This window comes from Acomys minous (genome assembly GCF_964271855.1).
Source record: "Acomys minous genome assembly, chromosome: 8".
NCBI classification, from domain to species: domain Eukaryota; kingdom Metazoa; phylum Chordata; class Mammalia; order Rodentia; family Muridae; genus Acomys; species Acomys minous.
The window spans coordinates 104,241,426-104,258,153 of record NC_140489.1 but is presented as its reverse complement, the minus strand read 5'-3'; the positions used below and the strand labels follow the sequence as shown (position 1 = coordinate 104,258,153).

The following is a 16,728-nucleotide window of genomic DNA, read 5'->3' as shown; positions in this document are numbered from 1 at the left end:
GAGTTTGGTTATGTAGGAAAGGCATCTGGATGCAGAGTCTAAACCCGTTAGCAATAGAACTCCAGTCATATGGTTGACCAACATTTCAAGGCAGAGAGCAAACAGCAAAACTCGATCCAAGGCCACCCACACTCCAAGCTTATCTACCCTCTCCAGGGCTGGCCAGAGGCTGAGCTAAATTGAGAGAGCTCCGCTTGGCCGTGAGAAGCCCGAACGCCAAGGTCATCTGGGGGAGGCAGAGCTGTCTGCAGCCTGAGGTTTTCATCACGCAAACACAACTAAGCCAACAGAGGTGACAGGCCGAACTAGTCTGCTCTGGCACTTTCTTAATCCTCAGAAAAAGTCCCCTGAAATCAGGTCTCACCGTCCAGTAGGAAAAATGTCACTGAGTCTCAAGTTCAGAGAAACCCCAAATCAGGAAGTGGGTGATTAATGGCAGAGGCCAGGGAGCTGGCTGCCCAGTCTTCTTCCTGCACCCTAAGAGGACAGCTGCAGAAACCAGCCCCTGTTATGTCAACCAGCATGTCATCCAAGCCACCACCCCTCAGGAAAAACCCAGGAAGAAGACATAATTGTGGTGGATGAGGCTGCGCTAACCCCTCCTCCCGCGAATTTCACAATGAAGAAGCCTCTTCAGGGTCATCCTAGAAAAGCCAGCCTCCCCATTTAGCTGTGCCATCTGGACTCCCAGCCAGAGGACAGAAGCCTCACTTGGCATTGTACTTGCTCCTCCTGCCCTGCAATCAGTGGGAAACAGACTGCGGCACGCTGTGCTGTCGCTCTGGCCTTCCGCATTTAAGTGCTGCCCAGCATTTGAAAGTCCACTTCCAGCCTGGAGCCCAGAATCCTTGGAGGCCATAAGGAAGCAGGTTGGCAAGAAAGCACTCCATAATGGGGGGCGGGCAGTGGAGGCTCTAGAATCATCAGGCTTAGCTGGGTCATATTCTGTCCCCTCAGCCCAAGGCTCTGCAGCTACCACCCAACGCCCTGGACAGTGGGAAGTCAGTTACTCGCTTCTCCTCTGGGATAAGTGCAGCTCATCCTAGGCAGATGAAAACCTTTCCTGCAGACAACATGGTTCTACCCTTGGTACTCACTGGGGGTGATTAAATTCTCCATGCCATCAACCTAAATCCTTAAGCTTGACACTTTATAGTCAAAAGCACCATCAGAATCAATGTTGCCGGAGGGACTAAGAAGATGTGTTACACACAAAAATAAAATCAACTGGCCCAGACAACTCACTGCCACACCTGCTCAAACGGCACCACACCTGGAGCTGAGATAGCACACGGCATCACGTATGTTCCACAGGAGCTTTTGCAAGAAATTCATAGGGCTCCTCCCTTGGACCTTTGAGGCCAACACCATTCTGTAGTGAGAATTTTAGAGTTTTGGTTTCTTTTAAAAACACAAGAATATTATAAGAGTGGTTTTGTTTTGTTTTGTTTTTTTAATCCCAGGTGTGAGGATATGGGCTGCTTCTCAGCAGTTGACTATGGTTTGCCTCGTGCTCCGGCAGGGGCGTGGATTTGCCAGCTGCAGATAGTTCCTGTGATGGTGTGATGTTTGGAATTCTGGGGACTTTTCTGAGGGTATATAAATGCTAGGGCCCCAAGAGGTGGGGTTAGTTGTTGGTTCATTGTTGGTTGCTGTTGGTCATGGTTTGTTAAGTAGTTGTGCACTAAGAAACAACAACAACAAATTAGATATACTGATGACACAGATCCAACTTGCCCAAGGAGCTTGATGCCCCTAATCAGCAGGAAGTAGTTTGACTTTATTCAGGGATCTTGTTCTTTCCCTCTTCATCCTTCTTTCTCTCTTATCTGGTGTTAAGAGATTGAAAGGGAAGAAGAAAAGAGATGGAGAAGAGGTAGAAGAAAGAAAAACCCACAGAGTAGCAAACGCCGGTTACACCAATCCAACCCCAACCTTAGCCCTGATCTAAGGAGCATAGAAGACAGCCAGACACACACACACACACACACACACACACACACACACACACACACGCATGTGCGCGCGCACACACACACACACATGCACACAACACACACACACACACACACACACACACACACACACACACACACACACACGCCTGCATCAGTGGCTGGTGGACCAGAAGGGCTGTTCTCAGCTGTATCCAAAAGGACTCTGTCTCAACAGGGAGAAGCACATGGCTGGAACCCTGCTTGCACTGTGCTAATCCCTGGTTTCTGTGTTAGGAGCATGGTCCCCAGTGTGGAAATGCTGGAAGTGGTGAGACTTCCAGGAGAAACTAATGAGATCATTAGGAGCATTGCCCATGGAGGGGATTAATGTAGGCCTGAAGAAGTGAATGAAGTGAATTCATTTGCATATATGTTCTTTAAATAAATAAAAGAGTTGTGGGTAGGTCAGAGGCAACCTCAGGCATCAGTCCTTGCCTTTCACCACTGCATTCCCCAGACTGCTGCCATCTCTGCCTCCCACTTCTCCACAGGAGCACCGGCATTATAGGTGCTTATGATGCCGTGTCACACTTGAAGTGGGTCCCGGGATCTGAAATTGTGTAGTCACACAGAAAAGTATTTACTGAGCGCAACCACCTTTCCGGTGTCTGTCCTCCTGTTGTACCATGCTATCTTTTCCAAAGGAGCTTCCACTATTATGACACCATCCACCCATGTGATGCCATGCACCCCTGTGACGCCATGCACCCTGTGATGCCATCCACCCCTGTGATGCCATCCACCTCTGTGATGCCATCCACCATTATGTCATCACCCACCACTATGATGCCATCCACCCTGTGACGCCATCCACCCCTATGACGCCTCTGCCACTGTGACACCATCCACCCCGTGACACCATCCACTATTGTGTCATCACCCACCCACTGTGGCACCATCTACCATTGTGATGCCATTGACCATGAGGCCTCCATCAAAGCTAATCAGACATTGGTGCCATCTCTTGGACTTCCAGAACCATGAATTAAATTTCCTTTTTTTAATATAAACTTCCCAGGCTTGGAGGGTTTTTTGTAGCAGCAGAAACAGACTAATACACACTCCCAGGTCTACTACTTCCCAGGGTACCCACCCTAGGTGGGTACAGCAGGTACTCGGATATAACTATGGGAGACACTAAATTCTGTTGTACATAGTGCCAGGCTTTTCCATGATAGGGAAGGTTGGCCCAGTGGCAAAGAGCAGCCTAAAACCCTTGGAAGGGGGTGGGGGTGGGATGCAGGGGAAAGTTAAAAGAGCCATCTCCCCAGACATGAGTGCTCATCCTCCTCAAATACCTAAAGCCCATTCTGCTTTGTGTAAGTCTCCCCAATAAGTCCAGGGCCTGGGGTGATTTAACAAGAGCCTTGACTGTTGGCAACAGCAATCTCACTCACCCAGAGCAGCACAGGGAACAAGCTGTAATTTAGGGCTCCATTTGTATTGTTTGCTTCACAGCAACAAACTCAGCAAATCGTAAATTTCTTCCGAGATGAAATGTGGAAATTGACAATATTTATGAACTCAGGAGACAAAAAGGGACTTGACCAGGCCTTTGATTTGTAACCGAAGCGTCTCCTGGTGGCTCTAGCCAAGGACACAGCTTGCTGTCCCAGGCCCAGGAACTGGGTTCTCGCCAAAGCATTGGGAGGGAGGGAGGTGAGTTTGCCAGGGATGTCTTGCCCAGGATGCCCTGTGAATGCCAGAGGCCGGGTACCACCTTGCACCCATCAGATACACAGCAGAGGCAATCTTCAGATACAAGGTCCTACACACTGGCCCAGACATAAGTCTACTTAGGTACTATTCTCTCAGCTGCTCTTCTCTCCAGAAATATACTAAACATCACCTTCTAGCCACTAAAGGACAGGAGAGGCACCAAAATGTCCACCTGACACTGGGGGACCCAGTGGCAATGTTGCAAACAGCATACGATCCGACACGTTCTTGCCTCTCACGGTGACCACCCACTGTGCCTTCCTTTCTTTCCATGTTCTTTGCTCCTCTGTCACAGGCCATCACCAACCCCTGGCACAGATGAACCTTGCCAAGCACTCCTCACTAACCCCTGTAGTGCCCTGTGGCCCTGAGAAAGTAATTTTCTTCACATGACTGACTATCGGGTAGCTAGACCAGGCCTTCTCTCATCACCTCCATTCCTGGCCATGCAGTACCTAGTAGACTGTGGTAGTTTGAGTAAGAATGGCCCCTTAGGCTCATCGATTTGAATGCTTGGTCATCAGGGAGAGGCACTACTTGAGAGGGATTAGGAGGTGTGGCCTCAGAGTAGGTGTGGCCTTGTTGGAGGAAGTATGTCACTAGGGGTGACCTTTGGGGTTTAAAAGCTCAAGCTAGGGCTGGAGAGTTGGCTCAGTGGTTAAGAGCACTGGCTGCTCTTCCAAAGGACCTGGGTTCAATTCCCAGCACCCACATGGCAGCTCACAACTGTCTGTAACTCCAAGATCTGACACCCTCACACCAATGCACATAAATTAAAATTAAATAAAAATATTAAAAATAAATAAATGAATAATAAAAGCTCGAGCTAGTCCCAGTGTCTCTCTCTCTCTCTCTCTCTCTCTCTCTCTCTCTCTCTCTCTCTCTCTCTCTCTCCTGCCTAAGAATCCAGATGTAGAACTCTCAGCTCCTTCTCCAGCACCATGTCTGCCTGCATGCCGCCAGGCTTCCCACTTTGATGATAACGGACTAGACCTCTGAAACTGACTGTAAGCCAGCCACAATTAAATGCTTTTTATAAAGAGTTGCCATGGTCATGGTGTCTCTTCACAGAAACGGAACAGTGACCAAGACATAGACAGAACATGGAAAAGCTTCCAGCCAAGAATTTAGAGGCTCTACAATCACAACACCTACTCTGTACAGCCTTGGGCAAACCAACCAGTGTTGTTTGCAACTCAGCTGACCCACATACAAGAAAATGGATGGTGGTGGTTTAAATAAAAATGACCCCATAGGCTCATAGGGAGTGACGCTATTAAGAGGCGTGGCTTTGTTGGAGGAAGTGTGTCACTGGGGGACCGGCTTTGAGGTTTTAGATGCTCAAGCCAGGCCCAGTGTCACTCTCTCTTCCTGCTGCCTTCTGATTCAGATGTAGACCTCTCACCCAACTCTCCAAGACTATGTCTGCCTACATGCTGCCACGCTTCCTGCCGTGACAACAGACTCTAAGCCAGCTCCCAGTTAAATGTTTTCCTTTATAAAAGTTGCCATGGTCATCTCACAGAAACCCTAACTATGGGTGTGATGGCTCAGGTGTCCCACGGGGACGGCAGTGGGGTGCTCACCGAGGCTGTCCATCATGGCATCCAGCGCAGTGGACGCAGCGGTGGAAATCCCGGAGTTCTTGGAGTTGAGGTTGTCTGCGATTGCAATGATGAGGGAGAGCAGCACAGGATGTATGCTCTCCTTCAGCGTGGGAAGCATCTGCGCAAGGGATTCCAGTGCCCACTGGTTCACTTTCTTGTTGGAATCCTGAAGCCTTGGGGTAAAAGCATCAAAGACCTATGGAGGGAGCAAAAGTCAAGAGGCTTGGCGGGAGTTAGCCGGGACTCCTCCTGCATCCCTAAAAGGGGTCACCAAACCTGTGCTAGCCCATTACCAATGATGAAGAGATCATCTCCTCAAAGTGGGGGAGGAGGGAAGGAGGGAGACATGTACTGAGCATTCTTCACATGTCAATCACCCAGAGCAGTGGGGTAGGCCCTCTTTACTTCTTTTCACTGATGACCTTAGCGACCCGTGGTACTGTTATCACTCTTCACTTTCCCATTAACAATGAAGGCTCATGGAGGCTAATGCATCTCCTTGAATCACACAGCTAGTAGGGAACCTGACTCACCCTGGGTTCCCACCTGCCTGTCAGCATCACTCCAAGGAAAAGTAGAAATCCCTCCTGGTGTTCAGCCTGCTACCCGGCCTGACCATCATTTATGACCCAGCCACTGTCCACCCAAGGCTCTGATACCAAATATTATGCAAATAACTAACTGAATGCAACCCAAGACCATGACCATAGCGTTCTCTCTGGCAGAGGGATGGAAGCCACCCAGGAAGTCTCTGAGCACTCTAAAGAAGTGCTCCAACCCTCAGCCACATCCAGTTACTCTTTCAGTGTTGCAAAGACCGCCTGAAAAGTGAGTGGTCAGCAGACTCTGCATACATTCCCCCCCCCATGCCCCCAAATCAGCTTAGAACTCTCCAGATTGAATTGGTACCCACAGGGAGAAATCAGGGAGGACATGGTTGGGCACTCACCTGGACTAGGTTGGCAGCAATGAGCTCTGGCTTGGCTTTGCAGTATTCAAGAAGCTTCCCAATGCCTTCCATCCGAGCCTGGAACTCCTTGGCTTCCAACAGCCTGGTCAGCTCCCGGAGCTGCTCTGCCATCTCCACACCACCCCGCATGGAGGAGCGAAGCGCCATCAGCCGTGGGCCATTGGAGCCAAGCCTAGGCGGAAGCAGGGGCTGACCCCTGGGAAAGAGCCCAGGGGATGAACACACCTCTCATCACAAGCCGCATCCCACTGCCAGGTAGGACAGAAGCTGTGTGTCTCCTACACAGCTTACTCCAACCTCCCCTTCTCCTCTAAACACGCTACATGGGGACACTGCTCCTGGTGACTCTGGCCATCTCTTTTCCTCAAAGGACAAAGAGCAAGATCCTCTCGTCCTGGTTTTTACCCTCTCCTTTTCCAAGGACATGTAAAGGATTGAGGGTAGGGAAGCTAAGTGAGAATGTGGCATGGAAAGATGACTGGTGCCAAGTGTTGGGGGACAGGAGGTCCTAAGGATGGAGCGCAGGGTTTCATGGGTACGAGACAAGTGCTCTGTCACAGAGAAGTGCACCCCGGCTACCAGCTCAGCTAGAGTTTATTTAACCTAAGGGAAGATTCAGGATTCTGGCGGCCATCACGGTCCACCTCCGCGTGGTTCCCATATCCAGCCCCTTATTGGCTGGGCTCTCACGTTCCTCTAGGAACGGAATAGCCATGCTCCCTCACACGGGAATCACCCATCCATCAGAGCCTAGGCTGTTTCAGCAAGCCTGAGAGAGGCTCCACACAGGATTCCTGCCTCCCACGCTTAGTTCAAAGCCAGGATCTCTGAGCTCCCGCCCTACGCCCAGGTCCTATCTAACAGATTCCAGTGTCCTTCACTCTATCATTTGTTCCTTCATCTCACATTCTTGCCTACTGAATACCAAGAGCTGTGTTTGGTCCTGAGAACAGAGAGATGAGATATGCTATCTTTGCCTTCAGCATCTCAAAAACAGATTGGGGGACAGGGGTGTGAAGAGCAGATGAGAACAAGGGCAGCTGTACGCCTGAGGACATGGGTGCTGTGTCAGAGGGTGTCTGGGAGAAGGTGACAGGCAAGCTGTGTCTTGTAGGATCAACGAGCAAGTTCTAGGTGCTCAGGATAAGCAAACCAGAACATAGCAAAGAAAGAACGGGTGCGGTTGGGAAGGCTGGAACTGATCTAGCCCCGGGAGGGAGAGCTGAGGAGGAGAGGGCAGGGCGTGCTGGAGCTCCACAGGACCTTCCCAGGCATCCTGCCATGGTCAGCTATCATCCTCACAGGACATGGCAGAAGCAGTTTATATTTCAAGAAGAGGATTCCTGCTTGGTTTTTAACTGTCCGCAGTGCACACCCTCTGTCCCTCAGGCCAGGTCTTCTTATGTTTACCTCAGGACTAGTTCCAGGCTGACCAACCTAGCAACTAAAGAACATGCTGACCTAAGTGAACAAAGAGACGCTGAGCTTAAAGGGAGAGCCTGACTCATGCAGAATGGCGTGCCTCAGCCAAGACTACCTGACTCAACATCTCTGGTAGATGTTGCCAAGCCAGAACTGGTTCTACCTAAGATGTGGGCAGGGGAGGGTACCCTACGAATCCACCCATCACTGACGCAAACCCAACCAGCTTTCAGACATGCCCCAGTCCATAATCAATCCCCATGGGTAAGTAAGACACCATTGGCGGCTCGGGTTATGGGGCCCCAGAGACACAAGAACAGCCATACCCCTCCTGACTAGGCAGCCCATTCTCACACACCACCAGACTCTTTGACACCTTGCGGCCTTTGGCAGATGGAAGTTCATGATTGTCTTGTATTCCCTGGAGAAGTAGAGACACAGGATGTAAGCCAAAGGGGGTGGGCTGACAAACCGGTATAAACCAGAACAGAAGGGTAACCCTCCCACCTGGGAGTACCCCCAGCTCACTGTCTGGGGCCCTGGAGGTAGGAGGGCAGAGGCCACAGTGTCCACTTAGGACAGGAAGGAGTGGAGGCCCAGGGAGCTTGAGACGCACAGGGGCAGACCCCAGTATAGACACTGGAGACAGAAAGCACATTAAAGCCGCCTGTCAGTAGTCATGATGAAGTCTCTGGAACCCCAACTCACTCCCCTGACCTACACGGGGGACCCGAGTCGACCACTTGCACTCCACCAGCTCACCCGTTGTTTGATGGCCGCCATGACTTTCCGTAGGTCATGAGACGGGAGGGACTGCTTGAGAAAGGCATCAAACTTTGCATTTGCCATCAAGATATTCACCATCTTCCGCCCATAAAACCTGCCACCGGGGAAAGAACAAATGAAGAAACAGCCACTGAGAGGCCCAATAAATTCAGTCTATGGCTTTACACAACTTTCCCAATTATAATAGGAGAGGTTTGCATACTTCTAATTAGAAAAGCAATCCCTACCCAGTTAAAAATTAGATTCATAAAAGAACAAACATCATCCATAATGTCATTACCAAGAGGAAATCACTATTAAATTCTTATATATTTTCTTGGTCTTTTTTTCTACGCATTTACATTTTAATAGATAGCAGAATACACAGGCAACTTGCTTCCAGACTTTTCACTTCCTTGTTATTCATCTTCCCAGGCTATGTAATATTCTTCATATGTACCCTTTTTAAAAAGTTTACAACATGCTCTGACACAACAGCCAGATATGATTGGAGACTATAAGGCTGAAAGAAGCCAGAGGAGTGAGTAAGCTATGTTTAGGACAATGTGAAAGCCCTGGGCTTTGGCCTACAAGCAACAGGAAGCAGAGGAATGGCCAAATGTTCATGTTAACCAAAATCTCTCCAGGCAACAAAAATGTCTCGTTGTCTATAACTCCAGCTTCAGGGGATTCAACATTTTTTTTTTACCTCTGTGATCACCCCATCACACTCACACACACACACACACACACACACACACACACACACACACACACACACTCCACACATGCATGAGCACGCACACACAAAGTAGAAACAAAAGAAATCATTTAACTCTGGCAGGAAGTGAGTGGGGAAGGGCCGAGATTAGGGGCTTGAAGGCCCTGTTAGGAGGCCACCATCATAGACCAGGCAAGGGAATAAGTCCTGAAATACGCAACAGAGTGGGAACAAGAGAAGGACAGTCAGTTCCAAGAGCTGCTAGAGGAGTTAAATGGAAAGACTTCGAAGCTGACTGGAGATGGAGCAGAGAGGATCTAGAATAGTGACTGCTCCCCGCAACCTAAGACCCTTTTACTTATAAAACATGTCTTTATTTTCCACTAAGGAAAATCAAGACAAGAAAATGCTAATAGTTTCCACTGTATCACGTGCCACTCTGTTGTCCAGAGGAACAACCGTCACACTGCTTGCCATCTTTTCCTTGCTCTGGGTGAAGTCCCTGCTTTGCAAAGCAATGTGGAGTTTGGGCCATTCCTTTAACACGGAGTCTTGTTTTTTCTGATGCCTCATTGCTGCCCTGTTGCTCTTTGTAACTTTTCACTAGTGTAAGTCTGGTTTCAGTGCCACGTGACAGTGTGACACTCCGAAGGCATTTGAAACAGGAATTAACTCAGCATTCTCTCAACAGCACCCAAAGGGACTTCTGAAAATAACTCCCACAGTTAACGTGCAAGGAAATGCGGCTAGCGCCATTCTGTGGTACAAGCTTTGACACCAAAGCTCATGCGATGAGCAACAGCCGGCACCAAGTTTGCAAAGGAGCAGACAGAAAATAAAACTCAGTCATTGGCGGGTCAATAGCAAGTGGGAGGCGGTCTCCGACTACAGGATGTGTTTCTATCACTTTCAAAGACGCTGTGACAATGTGGCTGGGAGGATTCAGTAACGGACGAGAATCCCCATTCTTAGATGACTTGGTGAGCAATGGTGACTTTGACCAACATAGGGGACACAATCTGAGAAGCAGACTTAGGAAAAAGAGCTCCTTTAAGGACACTTTATACTAAGGATGGGAGTGGAGCGTCAGGTGATGGATGTCCCGGTGGGATCAGAGAGAAGAGGCTGATGCTGGTGGAAGGAGAGTCAGAGGGAGGATTTGTGATGACTATCTTTAATTGTCAACTTGACAGGAAGGGAAGTCTAGATTAGGTTGGCCCGCGGTCCTACCCATGAGGGATATTCTTTTTTTTTTTAATTTAAGTAATTTATTCAGATTATATCTCAATTGTTATCCTGTCACTTGTATCTTCCTGTTCCCCCTCCCTCCCTCTCTCCCCTATTCCCCTTGCCTAGGTCTGTGACAGAAGGGGACCTCCTCCCCCACCATATGATCGCAGTCTATCCCGGTCTCTTCCTGGTAGCCTGCTACTCTTCCTCTGAGTTCTACCAGGCCTCCCCACCAAGGGGAAGTGGTCAATTAGGGGGCACCAGAGTTCATGTCAGAGTCAGTCCCCGCTCAAGGACAATGCATGCAGTAAACCTAGAGCCCCTATTCAGATCTAGCCAGTGAGGGATATTCTTAGTTGAGCTCACTGACATGGGAAGACATCTGCAGTGTGGCCCATCTCACAGGCCATGAACTGAGTGACGGGGAGAGCTGGCAGAGCACACACGTGACGTCACTGCTCTGATGGGAAGAGCTGGCAGAGCACACGCGTGACGTCACTGCTCTGTCCTCTTGACTGCACGTGTAACATCACTAGCTCCTTCAGGCTCCTTCCGCCCTGACTGCCCACAGTGATGGTTGTTAACCTAGACTCTCAAGCCCAAACCAAACTAAAACAAAACATCCTTTCTCCTTTGAATTGTTTGTGTCAGAGTATTTTATCACAGCAATGGGAAATAAAACTAAGACAGATGACTAATGTCATCCACAGCCATGCCCGCATGACAGGCCCAATGGAGACTTGCCCTAAGGGGCAAGGAGACGCAGGAAGTCCTGTGGCTCTCAAAACCAGAGTACCATAAAGGAAAATGAAGTGAGGTCAGTGCCATCCCGTGAGGAATTAGATCTAGGAAGAGAATGGGTCTTGATTCCCACCCCTCCTAACAATTACAGACAACCCCAAGCCTGCTGGTACAACCTTCCTCATTTCAGTGAGTGGCACCACCACTGACCCAGCTGATCAATTTAAATCCCAAAAGCCATCCTTGATCTATCTTTGAAATCCTCACTGCCCATATCCTGATGGCTCTGCCTTCAAAACAGACCTACTGCTCAACCCATCTCGGGGGCCCAGCCTCCAGCACTTCCTGCCAGGGTTGTGCAATCACCATCTGTCCGCTGTCATATGAAAAACAAAGCCATCAGGAGGAAAGGCACTGAAACAATGGTGAGGTATCACTTTCTCCCATCGGAGCCATTAGGTGAGAAGAAGGGAAAAGTATCCAGCCATTGGCCAGACCAAGGGGAGGTAGCACTCAGGCATCAGGGAGGTTCTCAGGGCAGGCACTCTGGGCCTTCCAGCATAGCCACTGGAGAGTGAGTGACAGTGCTGCACTACGTTTAGTCTAGAAAATTCCCACTCAGCAAACAGAGAAGCTACATGCAACACTCTGTGCAGTGCTGGAGACAGGAGAAGGGCAGATACTTCAGCCTTCCAGGGAACGCTTAGGTGTGAACAGCCCGTGTGACCAACACAGCACCTCTGCCCCCACTGACTGGGGGGGAAATGGGACCCCTAGAGCAGAGCCTGGTGGCCCCGAACCACACTTCTCATTCTCTGAAATGAAGGCTGTCAGCCTCACTTCCAGACAGACACAGGGACAACATCCCAGAAAGCAGGAGGGCAGGACCAACTGCAATCAACTGGGCCCCAACTCTGGTTTTGGAAGACGATCAGACCCTGTTGGTCTTTTGCTTCGAACCCCGACCCCTGCCCCACAAACACACTTTAAAGTCCCCTGGAACTTCCCCATCACACAGCCGATAACCTCAGCCTCCAAGGTCATTCATGACCTGAGCCTGCCTACCATGAGCTAGTGTTGCTCTCTGCCCTGCCATCCTTCTCCTTGTCCAAGTTGTTTCCATCCTGGGACCTTCATTACTGTTTCCTTTGCCTGGATAGCGTGCTTCGATTCTCCGGGAACTGGCTCTACCAACCCATCCCTTATGCCTGGCCTCAGCCTCGTCTCTTCCCTCACTCTCCACTCCATTTTGTTGGTTTTGACTTTTGTGCCCCTTGTCCTATAATCTAAAATGTTCATTATATTTATTGTTTGTTGTGTATCTTCCTCAAGTAGGAAGCGGGCTCCAACACAACGGGGGCTTAATTTTCCCTCTTCATTCTCATATGATTACTTAGGAAAAAGAGTGCTTGGTAAACACTCCTGCACGAACAGCTGAATAGTCTGAGACTGGAGCTGGCGCAGATGGACACAGAGCCCTGTTGCAGGGAGTGGAGGAATAGAAGGTAAGAAAGAGAGGCGGAGGTCACTGACCGACGCCTGCACAGGCTGTCCATGACACTGGAGGAAAGTGAGGACAGAGCCAGAAGGAAAGGGCCCAGCCTCCATCCACATGATTGTCCCTTTGCTAAGCCCCGAAGACACTGGCCTGTGGGGCCAGGACCTGACCAGTGCCTTGTTACTTTGGCCACACCCAGTCCCAAGTCCTGCCCTACCTGGTGTCTTGGTTAGAGTCCTGGGCCAACCTCACCAGGTTGTGCACCAGCATGTCTGTGTTGTCTCTGGAGCCTGAGAGAAGCTTCTCTGCGCCGATCTGCTCCAGCACGGCCGAGAGATGCTTGGCAGTACATTTCCGGACTAAGGGGTTCCGGTGGCTAAAAGGAAACACAACCACGGCCAAGAGGTCAGTCACAGGGCCGGGGTGTGAGGGCCGAGACTAACACACATGGAAATCTGTAGTTGCAGACTGTAGACCCTCATTCGTGCCAGCTGTGACTTTAAAACCTATCTTGCCAGCCGGGCGTGGTGGCACCTGCTTTCACTCCCAGCACTCAGGGAGACAGAGGCAGGTGGGTCTCTGTGAGTTTGAGGCCAGCCTGGTCTACAAAGCGAGTCCAGGACAGTCAGGGCTACACAAAGAAACTCTGCCTCGGGGGGGGGGGGCGGGGGACCCTATCTTGCATGAGTGGTGGTGGGGCGGGCGGTAGTCTTTGAGTAGTCATTCCCAATGACAGGGCTAAAGTTGACCACAGCGTCAATGGGAATGGGAAGAGCAGCTGCGTGAAGCGACATTAAGGTTCCCAAATGGGCCCAAATGCTTGAGCATTTCTGAGCCCAAGCACTCCTGTCTACACACGAGTGTCGCCATCTTTCTTCTGTCTAGGAAAACCCTTCCCCAATCAATGTGCCCCCTTCCTCTCTGTGCTCGTGCTAAGCACGTGTATGATGATGCTTAGTGGCAGTTGGGTTCACTTTCAGTCATTGAGGGGGTGGAGCCCGACTCTGACATGCCCCACCCCCCTGTGCAGAACCATACATAGTGCCCCCACTGTTATAGACATAAGGGGGAACATCTGAGCCCTCCCTTCTCAGTGTGACCCACAAATCTACACAGTGGGTCTGACACAGAATCTGCACATCAGCAAGGTCCCCAGGACACTCAAACACATAACCCCTGCTCTGGGCATCTGAAGGCAGTCTACTCTTGTCCTTGTTGGTGATCAATCACCATATCCCCTATGCCAGGCACCATGCTGGTCGCCTTTTATCCTTCATCTCCCACCAACCAGGAGTTGCTGTGGTCACCATACTGCAGGAGAGGAAGCTGAGGCAAAGAGAAGAATCGACCAAAGGCGTCACTTCTCCCAAGTTCACTCAGCCACAGCCAGTGTTCAGTCATGTCAGGGAAAGCAGGCACTGTTCTGGATGCTGCCTCCGGAAGCTAGTCATTGACTCCTCAGAACCACCTCAGCTGAGGATTCAAAGGCCTGGGGAACCCAGGTCATGGAACCCAAGAGCAGCCCATGCTTTGCAGCAATCACTGGTACAATAGCCAGGGGTCTGCTGGCAGGTGCAGTGGGTTCTGGGTAGGCAGAGAAGCTCACGCCTCATTGTGATGACTGACTTATAGGAGCAGGGAGCTGTTCTGTCCTGGGGGAGGAAGGGCTTGGGAAATGCCTTATGGTTTCACTATTGATTCGGTTTTGACTTAAGGGGTAGTAAATCTGGCTCTAACAGTAGTAGCCCATCTCCTCCCTCCTGAGAGAGGCCAGTTTGGTTCCTGAGTCTCCTCACTTGTCCATATTTGTCAGAAAGAAACACTGCTCCCCTGAGAGGGGAGGGAACCCCTAGGGCACAGCTGAGGCTGTTTCTACAGCTGGCTCCCAAGCGTTACCATGACCACCATGCACCTCCCAGCCTCAAGCAGAACAGCAGCATCCTTCTCCTTCCAGCCATACTCACCCCACTCTCTACAGCCTGCCCAGGAAGGGTAGCAAGAGCCCACAGGATACAGGGATTTACTCCTTCTGCTAAATGGGTGAAACCTGCCATAGATGCCTCCGCATACTGACCCCCAGCATCCCAAGAGACTCTCTACAGCCACGGTTTCTGCTTCCTCCCTCCCTGTGCTCATCCCATCTGCTAGGAGGGCCTCTCCCCTCACACACACACACACACACACACACACACACACACACACACACACAGCACATACTAGACACCCGCAGATGTGAGAGCCACCAGTGCACGGGCAGGGGTCACGTTTTCCACCATGGCACCCAGAGCCCGGTTGGCTGCCCGCTGGATAAACTCGCTGGTGTTCCCCATCTTCTGCAGAAGGCAGCGAGCAATCTCCTCAGCCTCCTGGTCCATGCTCTTCTTCAGAGCTCGGAAGAGGTCTCCCAGGGTGCTGATGGCCAGGCGGGACACCTTGGAGCGGAGGTTGGTGACCTTGGAGAGAGAGGAGAAGGAGCCTCCAGGACAGTTGTACCTCCCTGAGTGCTCTGAACACACTGTGTGGCCCTGTCTGCCACATCTTCATGTATGCAGAGGCTCTGCCCTCATCTTTTGCCACGCTAGAGATGAAAACCTTTCAACGTCTTTGGGCAGAACAGCCTCATTCCGTGATTATCATAGCCTACTTTGTTATCACTGTAACTATTAACTCCACATTCAGTATTATCTGGAATGTGTACATTTGCCTTACATTTGAAAATTTCCCTGAGGAGGGTGTGTTGTGAACACTTGTTCCCTGGTTGATGGTGCTGTTTTAGGAAGATGGGGGAACTTTCAGGAGGTGGAGCCTAACCAATGAAAGTAGGTCTTTCGATGTTCTAGCCCCGCCCCTGTCCATGTGTGAACAAGTTGCCCGGTCCACCCCTACCACCATACATAGAAACATTCCCACTTGCCCTGCCTCCCCTGCCACAGTGGGCTGAAATTCCCCCCTGAAACCGTGAACCAAAATAAGTCTTTCCTCCCTTAGGGCGCTTCTCTCTACCAAGGCAAGCACCAGCGCAGCACATTTACAGCGATGGCCACCCTGTTCTTCCCACTACACTCAATCTGCAGAGGAAAAAACCAACCGCCAGCCCCATGACACAATCCAGCCAAGTGTCAACATGATGTCCTCTGTGTTCATGATCCTCCCAGCCTAGCCGGAACAGCCTGTTCCCAGGGGTGTAGATTGGCCTCCACGGGGATCAAGCTCGTGTTACTGCCTTTCAGGGCAGGGCCTCAGCTGAGGCCCAAGCCTTGGGAAATGCTATACCTGCCCTGCGGTTGAGGATCAACCCATGACTCTTTAGACATTGCACGCACAGAAGACAATGGACAGTGACAAATGGGAACACAAGACTCTCCCAAAGATGACAAGATTACAGATAAAGAAAGAGTTCTCAGTGCTGGTGCCTGAGGGATAGGCAGGGACCTCCTACCTCAGTGGCTGGCGGCCATGCTCCACAGAGCCACAGTCTCCCGTAGCTGCTCTGTAACTCGCCTAAACAGCTGAGCCATGAGGGATGGGTTAGGGGAAGCAGCGAAGTACAAAAGCTATGGGGAAGCCTCACCTCCGCAGTCACTGCCAAGGACACGTCGTGCAGCCGTGGACCGAGGACCTCCGAGTGACAAGCTGCCAGGCGTTGGATGCTCTTCAGGCCTTTCTCCTTCATTTGCCTGAGAAGCAAGGCCAGGCCTGTCACAGGAGGGGAGGTGGGGGAGGAGTCCCGTTTCTCTGCAGACAGCCCCCAGGTGGATGTGATTCCAAGGCCTCAGATGTAGGGTTTCTAGGGTGACACCTGGCTTGGAACCCTAGGGGTGACACCTGGCTTAGAATTCTAGCTGGTCAATACAAGCTGTTTTATGGGCTCTTGCCTGGACCTCCACTCTGGCCACCCAGGACCTGTTTGGGTCTTTGACACAAGATAGACAGTGCCAAGAAGTTGCTTAAAGTGAGGGCTAAAGATTGGAAGACACCCGCAGATGTGAGAGCCACCAGTGCTCTCACATTGGTAGGCCACAAGTCCCTTCTTCACTGGTGACTAAGATCATATGTCT

The 16,728-nt window shown here is 50.8% G+C and overlaps 1 protein-coding gene and 1 long non-coding RNA gene across 2 annotated transcripts in view; one reads left to right on the top strand and one right to left on the bottom strand.

The window, feature by feature from the left end:
• TOGARAM2 (TOG array regulator of axonemal microtubules 2) overlaps positions 1-16,728 on the bottom strand; it is a 64,771-nt gene that overhangs the window by 8,845 nt on the left and 39,198 nt on the right. Inside the window, exons 13-19 of the mRNA XM_084791527.1 lie at positions 16,242-16,347; positions 14,888-15,123; positions 12,888-13,046; positions 8,478-8,595; positions 8,042-8,136; positions 6,273-6,465; positions 5,303-5,519 (exon numbers count right to left, since the gene is read on the bottom strand). Of these exons, the coding sequence (XP_084647653.1) occupies positions 5,303-5,519; positions 6,273-6,465; positions 8,042-8,136; positions 8,478-8,595; positions 12,888-13,046; positions 14,888-15,123; positions 16,242-16,347 (1,124 nt within the window). The remainder of the gene's footprint in view (positions 1-5,302; positions 5,520-6,272; positions 6,466-8,041; positions 8,137-8,477; positions 8,596-12,887; positions 13,047-14,887; positions 15,124-16,241; positions 16,348-16,728) is intronic.
• On the top strand, positions 6,465-16,067 carry LOC311602878. The gene is made up of 3 exons (XR_014780885.1): positions 6,465-7,979; positions 12,570-12,677; positions 15,659-16,067. It is a non-coding gene; the product is annotated as an uncharacterized lncRNA (long non-coding RNA).